At 40.3% G+C, this 11623-nt stretch overlaps 1 protein-coding gene across 2 annotated transcripts; it reads right to left on the bottom strand.

The window, feature by feature from the left end:
• Window positions 1-2528: 2528 nt before the first annotated feature.
• Window positions 2529-11136, bottom strand: RB195_014998 (uncharacterized protein; the record flags this gene model as incomplete). 2 transcript variants are annotated; one of them, XM_013437327.2, is made up of 10 exons in its annotated part: window positions 2529-2744; window positions 4160-4282; window positions 4512-4667; window positions 4996-5128; window positions 5184-5284; window positions 5457-5526; window positions 6855-6992; window positions 7609-7749; window positions 9905-9991; window positions 11063-11136. In XM_013437327.2, the coding sequence occupies 10 exons, from the start codon at window positions 11134-11136 to the stop codon at window positions 2529-2531; spliced, it is 1239 nt and encodes a 412-aa protein (XP_013292781.2). The 2 variants fall into 2 exon arrangements, with proteins under 2 accessions (XP_013292781.2, XP_064061386.1); XM_064205505.1 differs by lacking the exons at window positions 6855-6992; window positions 7609-7749; window positions 9905-9991; window positions 11063-11136 and adding an exon at window positions 6322-6485.
• Between the last annotated feature and the right edge of the window lie 487 nt (window positions 11137-11623).

Here is an 11623-nt window from a genome sequence, read left to right on the forward strand (position 1 = left end):
TCCGGAAGATACGGCTTCGAGCGTCCGGCGCACTATTTTCTACGAGGAGTTCGAGTGGAGCGCGCCAGCCTTGCGCACGCGCTGCATTTTGTTGGCCTTTTTTCACGGCAATTAGGAAGAAGTGGACGGAATCACACCCCTCTCCATAATCTACTATCTCGTATACGAATACTCCACCTGAAATCCGTACCACCTCAGATTCGCGGGGTGATGCCTTTAAGTCAATGAAGGTGAGACAGAGCGGTGATACCGTGTACTCTCATGATATCTCGATGAATCTCGAACAGTGTGACTGTGATGCTGAATCCTTTTTGAAATCCCAGTTGCCCCGGGTGGCTGCCCTTTCTCTAATACTTTCTCAGTCCTGTTAAGGATCTTTATTATGAAGGTCTTGCAAGTCTTCCATTGTTTAGGAACCCTGCATTCCGAAAACATGTAAAGAGCCTCGCCGGAATGTTGATTAGAACTAGCGGAAGATTCTTCAGATGTTCGGGTCTTATGCTGTCGGAGCAGGCTACCGTACGATTTACCGACATGATAACATGCCTTACTTTGGACGGGAGAACCTCTGGAATGAAACCTCATCTCCTTTCAGATAGTGAGGAAGCAGGTGAAAGCAGTGGGTGTCAAAAGAGTAGAAAGCAGCCCTTTCTTAAGATCTTCTTTTATCGCATCTCCGCAGAGCCCTGCGAGCTAGGACGTGAGTTTCTGGTTGCCCGCGGCTTCTACAGCTCCAAGCTAGCTTAGCTGTTAACTTTGCGAACTTTTCTCCTTCCGGTACGAAAAAAATCTTCAGAGGAGACCAATAGAACTTTGGTACAACAGCGACATCCATCAAACAAAACCTTTTAATGAAGATGATATGGTCAATTTTAATCCCGGTACCCTCCACTGGGTGACTCCTAGGTCCAGCATAGAAAGGACTTCTGGAATAGTTCTCATGAATGGCCTATGTCGTCAGATAAGCTCACAAAGCCTCTCTCTGCTCATTCCACCGCGGGGCGTGAGTCGTCTCGGTAACTGGGATGGCGTCGTATGTAATCTTTTTGGCTTGCATCATCAGATCTCTAATGACCGCCTGCGGTGCAAGTGTACGCGCGCTTTATGTACAGATCGTCGTCCCTGTCCTTTCCCGTTTCAGTAGTCTAGACGATACCTGCAACCACGTCCTTCCCTGAGCTACGTACCACGATTTCCGTTGGAGTCAGGAGACTTTTTTTTGTTACTGTGCCTTGCGTAAAAAACAGCGATAAAGCTAATGGAGGAGTACTTTGCTATGGTCAAGTAATCCTACTTATGACTGTTTGAAGAGATAAGTATGGAAAACAGGATGAAAAGTTCCGCGATGTCTGTCCTGCTCTGTGGAGGGGTGGTAGTGTGCCATGTAGTGCTCTCCTCCTAAGCGACTGCGCGGTGGAGTTCGAGGGTATTGTGTTCGGCGGGACAGGTTACGTCTTCTATCGAGGCCTAGTTCGCACTACTGACAATCTTGCCGATAAGTTTTACAAGCTTCTTTTTTCTGTTTAGTAGTTCTTTTTCCGAGCTTCTGGATGATGAGGATCATGTAATCTCAGCAGGATGATTTTCATTGGTTTTATCGTTTGTTTTTATTGTGGGGATTGAATTTCTATTGCGTATTCATGCACGATGGAAGTTGTATAGATGTTCAAATTTGAGAGCTAGTTCTGAATTTGTTTTGCACATTGACGAGAGTTTGATCCTTAGCTCGCAACATAAAACGCAACAGTATAGACATGAACCTCGCAATGTTGCGATTTGAAGCACGAAGTCATCATAAGGCCCAGATCTTAACAACTAACTCTACAACCGGGGATGGAATACTGCTGGGTGAGCTGGGCTCAGAATTCCATTTGAAAACGATAAAAGCATATTTTATTTGCAACCTCTCTCATATCCTATGGGCGTTTCTCATGAGGAAGTTGTACGGATAGTTAAAGTTATGTTAGTTTAGTTTAGTTCAGATAGTTATGGATAACTAATAGCTTTATTTATTTCTTAAGCATTAGTTCTCTGCTCCTGAAATGTTGGTCTGCACTCGTAAACATTTTGAAGAAAGCACCCGAAGTCCTGTAACCAAGTTCTCACGAGCAAAGAAGCCTTCATAAAACGAATTCACTAAGTTATAGATGATATTTTCACCACATGAGGTTTATAAAAAATTATCAGAATACCAAAATGTACAGTACATGTATTTTTGATTGAAGTTGAGAGGAAGAAAAAAAAACAGGACACATTGACTAAACACATAATGCATACCCGAAGATTTCTGGAAGATCGAACTCAAAAAAACACGCGAAACACTAATGCCAATCGATACAATTGAACGATAAAAATTAGGAGTAATCTTTCACGTAACCAATGTTTGACTTATTAGTGAGTGATCAGGTGACTGCGTTTGAACCCGTGTTTTGTGAATGATAGTTATTGTAATTTTTGATGTTGGAAAAAAAATTAGGAGATAGAAGAATTGCTGCAGTAAAACAAAAAGCACGAATTAATATCGTTTCTTATATACACATGTCATTCTTGATTACATTACAATTGGAATCGTTATCGGAATGATCTGCTAGGAGACCAGTGCCAAATCTGAAGAAAAAATTTGGATAAGCTGGTGGGGTTGATCCATCCTCCTGGTCCTCGGCATGACTATCTTGAAGTTCACATTCTTCCCGTTGTGCGTCGTCCAACGTTCCAATGGGTGTCATGACGGTCTGGTTGTATCCCTGAAGTGTGGGCTCATTACATATTCATTGAATTAAAAGTTAAGGGAGTAAGGAAGGCGTATCATCAAAAGCACTGTTGGCCTGACTTGTCGTGCAGTTGTATATGCAGTTGCACTGGGGGTGAGATCCTCATTAGCCTAAGTCAGGCTGTGGGGCTCAGCTCCACCGTCCTATATCACACCGTAATTGCATTAGAAGTCACTTCGTTTTTACTTGGTTGCACAGTGCACTAAAACACTTCCATTCCGGTGCAAACTATGTACGTATGCGGCCACTTATTCAACGATTTCTAGTCAACCGTACGCAGTGAAATGCTGTAAATCATTCGGAAGCAGAATGGAACAATAAAGAGCGATGAATCTGAGATATCAAATTTTGCTCGGAACGCATGGCCGTTAGCGTGGGAGCAGGCATTTGATGAACAATTCACACTACCCATCAACAACCGCTGCCCATAAGTGCTCATAACTCAGAACTCGAGCTAAAACAATCGCTCCGACTGATGAGATGAGTGGAGCTTGCGCGAGGCTCGGCTCGATCGTAGCCACTGACTCCATCGCTTTGAGCGCTGGTGCTTACGCAAATGCGCCAAGCTACATGTCGTTTTGACCCAACTGTACCTAAGGTCGAAGCAGGTGCGTAACTGGTTGTGTTGGAGGTGGGATTTTACTAAGTAAGTGAAATAACGCGTGGAGTAAGCGAAGTTCCCATCTCGATCACATCCGCCAACTCCACTGCGCCATTTTGTGCGCAACTGCACCGAACATCAGGTCGTTTTGGCCTACTGTAAAACTGTTAGGCTAGAAAAGACCTAGCACATCTGATTTTCTCCCCTTTTCTTTGTAACTTCATGCGGCACAACTTGGAATATATTTGATTTTCTCTTTTTTCAAACTGTTTTGGCTGATTTGTGGATCAGCGAGTGTAGTTGATCCAGAACAATGATTTGCGTTGTTTACATGCTTCTCTTTTAGTAATAACCAAAAGTATAGATGCTAACCAGCTTGAGAAATGGGATCTTGAGATGCGTAGTTGTGTGGCCAAGCTAATTTATGAGTTGATTTACAATGCAAGCATTTAAACTACATAATAAACTCAGGTTCATTAAAATTTGTCTTCTATGACACACATAATAGTAAGACATGTCAGGAGTGTTCATTATGGAACTCAAAACGTTAGTTTTTAGTTGTATGCATTCTTTAGCAGATTTCAAGAAAAACTTCATTTGGTGATGAACTAATTTATGGTCTTAGAAAAGTAACGAAGATGTTTCCAACATGCTGGTAACCATATAAAAGAGAAGAAGTCTTTTTTTCCAGGACCGCAGTAAGTGATCGTATGATTTTATCGGAAATAATCTTTATTTTGGAAGATTATGTTAGTGAAGAAAGTGGAGGATATTATAACTTGAATACCTTGTAGGAGCTTCTGTAGCAAATCCTCTTTAGTTTTGCTCCAAACTCTTTCCTCAGCTCCGATTGACAGCATACATAAATAGGAAGTCGTAGAGCGCCTGCGAATATCGTCAGAAGAGAAACCTGAAGTGCAGGATGCCATCGGAATCAGTGATACACCAAAAAACTAGTTTCATGGTCAACTGCCGAGGCTGTAATTTTCGGGTGATTGATAGTTGATAAACTAGAATGAAATAGGAGTAGATTGGGAAGGAATCAGGAGGAGGAACCTCAATATTTCTTCCTTGAAACCTAATTATAAATAATTCTATAAATATAAATATTCTATAAATATCCTATAAATAATTCTTACCACATCCACAGCAAACAAGTAGAAAGTGTTGAAGGTGACAGTGATCGATTCATAATCGATATATTCCCAAATCGTAATGATTACGTTAAGGATATTTGAAAGCAAATAGGTGGCGACGACGAAGACAAGCGTCCGCGTTGCAGCTCGTACACGTGACTGCAATTAAGTTAGAATAAGTTCCCAACAGGCTTTAGGCCAAAGTAAGGCCAGTAAGGCCTTCAAAAGTAAGCGAGTTTGAAAAAATTTTGGGATTTTATTCCTGGAAACCAATTCACTCTAAATTTACACTGGGCAGAATGTGAGATATCGATTCCAAATATTTCCTTTCTTTTCGAAATGTAGGCAATTGAGGTAAGCTGTAGCAGAAAAAGACACGCACACACACAAATTTGATCAATTTGATTTGAATAAATCTTGAATTCAATTTGAAAATTCATCACATTCGACCTTAGAGATTGTATACTTGATTTCTTCTAATTATTACCTTTCTTTTAGCGTCACTGAGCTTTTGAGCACTAAGAAACTGGAATTCAGTCCTCTGAATAACGAGAACTATGCGAATGTTCATGAAGGCGAGTAAGAAAAATGGTAACAAAATGGTAAAGACCGAGCGGAACCTATAAACAACAAGATGGGTTGAAAGGTATCACCGTCGGACGTGAATGTGCTTACCATATTCGCCAGTATGCGTTATAAACCTCATCCATAGCAAGAGGGGACAGTCCAAGGTTATATTCATTCATTGTGCCAAGACATTCGGGTACGTATGTGATCTGTAATCTTTTAGATGTACTCACCCACTCAGTAACCCTCAACCCCTCCAGCAGTCGTTCTCTTAAACTTGTTTGCCTTTCTCATTTAAGAAAAGGCGGCGGTAGAAATTGAATTCGCTGCCGATTACATGGGATCGCTGATGGACAAGGCAGTGCAGCCATGGACACCCACCTCAAACTCAAATGGATGAGTGCATTTGGTAGCAATACCCAGAAATACAGCTGCTGCCGCGATACGGTTCCTGAAACAGAAGAAAAACAGTGAGGAATAGCTCAGAAAAATCGGTTTTCAAAGATTCGATCCTCGAAATGAAGAGAAATTATGGGGAACCAAACGTCTTTTTTTCCTAAGATCAGTATATAACGTTCCACAAACAAAGTTTTATTACTGAGAAACTTTTTGCGGATGGTAAAAGAACTTGCAGTTCGATACGAATGTTAAGAGATTAAAGTCACAATTAAAGTCATCAATATCAAGCATAACATAAACAGTGCGTTTTTTAAAGATCAGTCTTTAATGTTCTAACAAGATGAATTCTCACACTGACTTCAAAACCTTTTTTTAAATAAATACTTGAGGAGTTTGCTCTGTTTTCTTATTTCGATTGATTGCAACTTAAAGGCAGCGTACCACGGGATTGACGTAGTACGGAAACCTCAGGGAAACCGTACCGAGTTTGGGCTGCAGATCATGGGAACAAGCGTGGTCACGACCAGCGCTTTTCCCCAACCATCAATCATTTCCCCACCAAAAACCGCGTGGAAGGTGTCGTTCTTTCCTACGAAATCATTTGCAACGCGCCTTGCACACGCTCCGCATCCGCGAGAGAGCTGTTAAAGATCAAGAATGCCTCCTTACCACCATACTCAAGTAAAAGCAATGAATAAGCTGCTGATAAGACCGGAGCGTGTACAAGAGTGTGCGTTCTAACGTAACTCTTCGGCTCTAAAACGGTCCTCACGCCATTTTTTCAGGACCATTAGGAGGAATAGAGCAGCCATACACTCATATTCGCAATCTCTTGTACAAGACAAACTCTACGTTCTCCTTGAGGCCTCCGATCCACGTCAATTTTGTGAGACGCCGCCTTTTATTTGAAAGACCATGCCGCCTCTTAGTTTTGTCCCCTTTCGGCTTGCACTCAAGTTCCGATAATTTTCTGGATGAATCCTCGGAGAATGTTGTGCTAAATAGTGACATTGATACACGTTGCAGAAAATAAACATACAATACAGTCGGGTCAAAACGACTCGTCTTTTGAGGGTCCCACCACAGGCCCAATCGCCTACGCAACAACATCATAACCTTGGCCTGTGACTTTGGAAAATCAAAATGAAAAATTGTAGGGGATTAATTTACTACTAACAGTAAGGAAGGAGCAGAAAGATCCGCAGCGGTTAGTTCTGCGCTGCGCTGTTTCTCAGACAATCTGACCACAAGTTTTGCTAATTCCCACTTACTTTTAGTGATCAGAAAAGAACGATGTTGAAAAATTGAGAAAACACTTATGAAAGTCTACGCGAAAAAGCACCATTAAAATCCTGGAAGAATGAAGGTTGCTGCTGTTACCTGTTTCGATTGAGAAACTTCGTGCAGTGCGGACGAACTGTCACACAGTATCGTTCAAAACTGGCAGCGACCATAAGGAAAGAGGAAGCAGTCATTGCAATATGAGAAACGGTGATCATTGGTATCATGTAGGCAAACCTGGAAATTATGTACTGGATTAAGGAGCTGTTCTTTAAGCTTTTTAAAAAGAATTATTTCGAACAACAAAAGACTACAAGAAATCAGCCAGTTATTCACTTTATATTGGTGCTCATGGCCTTCTCCCAATGTTCAAAAAGTTCATCGATTTGAGTTTTGCCTAGTGTAGTTTTTCTCAAGTTTTCTTTTGTTTCTGGAACAGTTTTCATGTCTCTTCCGATGGTTTTCATGCGCAGCGCAATCTCACATGCATTTTCGGTTCTCTACTCTTCTAATTTAAAAACGACCAGCGAATACTCTCAAGAACACTTTTTCCACATTTGTTTTTTTGGAAAAAATTGAAAATTATTTTACAAAACGAAAATTCAAAAAGTGGTAAAATCAATGAATTTAGGGAATCAAAACAAACTATTTTGTGGAATATGTTATTCAAATTGAGTGAAATATTGGAGCTTTTTTTATATCGAGGTGCATTTATAAATTAAAACCGTTTAAAGTATTATTCCTCAACCGAATACCAGATTCGGTCTATTCGGTTGAGGAATAATAATACTTTAACAGCTACTATCTACGAAAATATTTAAAGCACAGTGAAAAAGAGAGGAAAAGCACTTACCATGCTCGTAAAAGTACAACTGATTTCCAATAATCAACAAGCATATTGAGGCTCATCAGAGGAATATAGGCACCAGCAATGAAGATGTCAAAGAAGGCAAGCAGCGCCAGGTAGAGACAGTGTGAAGAGCGATAGGATTTCCTGAGTGATCGGCTATTAATCCCTCTTTCATTGTTTTCTAACATTTCTATTTTTGAAAGGACTGATGATAGTACGACAGACTTTCTTACTTTATTCGTGTTTCTATTCTTGTAGTTTTTTTTACAGACATGATTTCCTTTTTATCGTGTTCTTTGACCTATAAGAAGAAGTAATAGTAATATTATTCTAGTATTTGAAACTTCAGCACTCGGATAAGAACTGGATGATTTCGGGCATTCAAATTCTCAAAAAATTTCACAAAATTGGTTGTTCGACTAATTATCTTTCAATATCTGTTTCCACGAATACGCAGATTTTCTCGAGCTTCGAATATTCGAAGTCGAGAAAATCTGTCTAGCTATTCATGGATTTTAGGTGGCTTACATGTAGTTATAACCGGGGCAAAAGTGTCAATTTGTGTTTGAGTGGTGCTGTGTGCAGCCGATTAAGATCAAATAAGCTCGTTTTTCGTAGTTTCAATCTAATGCATCGGAAACACCAAAAGATAATATCGTTTTCTTTTCAAAAAGGAAGATAAACTTTTTGTCGTTCGCACATTTGTTCCAAGTCCACAGAAGAACCCTCTGCGAAACCTACACTTGTTGCATTTTGCAGTGAAAACCCTTCAAGAGTCAAATCCTGCTCGAAAACATCTATTTTTTCGGCAAACTTTTTCCATTATTTTGCTTCGTTGCCTCGGACCGCATCTCAGAGAATTTCTTCATTTTCCTTAGAACCAAGTTCAGTACTGCATATCGAGTTGATTTGACGTGTAGTGTTTTTCTTAGCATAAATTGCGCTTTCTGCGACATCATTTGATTTTCGCCGCTGGTTAGGGAATCGAAAACCTAAACATTTCGCCAAGGTTTTTTTTTTTAAATTGGTTGTTCCAAAACTGAACTGTTAGAGGACGATTATGTAGCTTATATAGAAGCCAGATATCTTGCTCCAATTTTCGGCCCGGCGAAAATTCATCCATGAGCGATGTTTGACTTAAAGAAGCAACAAAAAGTGTGAGGTATGTGAACCGTAAACAAAGGAAAGCAACCATAAAGAATATTGTTTATGAAACTATTTCTTTTATTAAATCTGACATAGAGGAAAGGAAAGTTAGAGAGGGGTTGTAGGCTGCAAAATCAAGGGTTTTTCCGCTCTCCTGTCCCTGATCATCTTTCAAAAAGGCGTGAAAGGCAGTATAGTTCTTACGAAGTACGTGAGAACGCCTCTCTATGTACATGTTCTGGCCCCCTTAGTAGAATATTTGTTGGTTTTCTCGAATAGAGAGGACCTCATCAGTCCTGGACTGCTCGCACGTGGATGCGGCGCGTGCACGAGAGTGGCGCGCCGCAACATAAATCGTCGTAAAAAGCGACATCATCCACCGCGTTTTTCTACAGCGATCAGGAAGATTTGAGTCTTGAGCCAATCTGAACCCGGATCCGCAATCTACACCCCTCAGTCAGCACAGTCTACAGCCTCTAGTTTTTACCGTGGGATTTCCTCATCACGTCAAAGTCGTGGTATGTCTCTTATATTAATAAAATAAATCGAGAATCTTCTTCATGGTGGTTTCCTCAGACTACGTTAAACTACATTAAATCCTACGGCTGTTTTCAAAATAAACGAAGATTCGTAAGTCCGACTTAGTTGCGCCGCTAATCTGAGAACACTCGTCATGCTTTGCTCGCATGTGTGGGCGAGGGAAGGCAGAATTAATCCACAATTCCAACAACACACGTGATGGATAAAACAAATCTTGGATAAATCGTCTAGAAATTGCATGTTTACTGAGGAGCAGTTTCTCTCAATGGTGTTCAGCCCTGAATTTTCTTCTTTAGGTTAGGTAGGGTAATGAATTACGGAGACTGTATTACGCAGTAGCTCTACGATTACTCCCGCACTTTTTCTCATTCAGAATATTGCGCTGCAGAGGACCCCAATTCCTAACTAAGTGAAAGAATGTTTCTCGGTTTTGGGACATTTACAAGAACTTGTCTCTCTCTCTCTACCATAGAAATTGACGCCAACCCGGAAATAGGCTCTGAAAAATAAAAACCCTTTCTCAGTCTGCACTTTCGAGTTTCTTAGCACTCAGACAAATGTGACTAGGAGCAAGGATTGCTAAGGAAGAGGGGAAAAAGTCGAGATATCTTACCTGCCAAAGAGAATGACACAGAGGAACATATTTTCTATGATGTTGACCAATGCCAAAGTTGTGCCTACGATTGCCACAAGAATGAACCTAAAAGAACATTCTTGACCTTTTTAGAAATCAAACTTCAGTAGAGGATATGTCTTGCAAGTATTGTTGAGATAAAAGAAAGAGAAAAAGTCAAAGAGTGCAAACAAGAACGATGGTGTCACCATCCTCTTGGTATGCTAGCAATTTTCTCAGTTTTTCAAATTTATGGACATAAATCCGATAAACAAGATTATTAGAACTTTCAGTTTTACTTATCCTGTTTACGTAAGTTCTACTCTACTTTGCGTAATGTGTTGCTTTGTACATTCCACAAAAATTGCTATGAGAGTGGAGAGTGATTTGAGAAGGACCAGAAGAATTGTTTCAAGGAATATTCATATTATAAATAAGAAACATAACATAGCATGCATCACATAAAAATAAGAAAAGGAAACAAAGGAAGAAGAGGGTGAATTAGAAGCAAAGATGAATTAGAAACCAAAAAATTAGAGAATGACGATGGAGAATGTGTATGTGACAAGCAGAATATTTGCGGCAGATGTGCGGCGGTCGCCCGGTTGAACGCAGTCGATGTCTGCAGCATATGTCGTATTCCGTAAGCTAACAAAGATAAAATTCTACAGTTGTCGTGCTAGAAAATGGAAATTCACCATTCCATGATGAATCCGTCTCGAATAGAGATTTAGAATAACAATTAAGTTTACAGTTGGAAAAAGGCGAGAAGGAGGAGGAAAAAAGAGATTAGAAAACATGCTTCAGAGATTAGAACTAAGCAGGAACATCAGTCCTCTCTTCCTCTGTTCTCCCCTGCCTGCCCGTTACCCCGTAAAAACGGGTGAGAAACGGGTAAACTTTTCAGGTGAATGCGAAATACCTAAGTCTTTATCTGAAATGTAGTTTCTCCCCTAAAAAGAGGTGCACGGAGCACATTTTGGGTGCAAAAGCTACTAGTACGTTGGATTATCAGCTCACAATAACAATTGTAGTTATTGTGAGCTGATTTTGCGTGCAGTAACCACAAACTGAGGCGTAACCACCTAGGCAGTTAGAGGAGAGGGCACTGCAGCAATAACTTTACAAATAATCTTTCGGAACAAGTTTAACTGGTACCTCTCGTAGAGATAGTGCGGCTCGCTGTAAGTGCATAGGTCCTCTGCCGAGTCCACTTCTCTGCTGCCGTTCATCGTGGCATTACAGTCCAGCACTGAGAAACTCGACTAAATAGAACTCTTCAGAAAAGAAAACTGCTGTCAATGTATCGTAGGATGAATCATTATTGAAAGACACTCAGAATGAACAAAAAGAGAGGAGGAAATGAAAGTGAATGAGAAAAAAACGAACGTGTTTATTCAACAATGTTTGACTGGATTTCTGAGGACATAAATAGATTGAGGACGGAGGTAAACAACTAAATAATGCTACATGTTAAGTGAGTTACCAAAAAAATTTGATCATAGTCGTTCAGAACTGTTTAAAAATGTCACCCGAAAACTAATTATTGTTTCCGTAGAAAATGTAAGCTCAAGTGAATGGATGGTAAAGTTTGTGCTTCCGAATAGAAATAAAAAGGGAAAAGAATTAGCTCTGGAACTGCGTTTACAAAATCATGTATACTTCGGGCACACTTGCTTGTTAAAAAATCGAGAAATCTTCTGATGATTTTGAGCGCAG

This window comes from Necator americanus, chromosome V (genome assembly GCF_031761385.1).
Source record: "Necator americanus strain Aroian chromosome V, whole genome shotgun sequence".
NCBI classification, from domain to species: domain Eukaryota; kingdom Metazoa; phylum Nematoda; class Chromadorea; order Rhabditida; family Ancylostomatidae; genus Necator; species Necator americanus.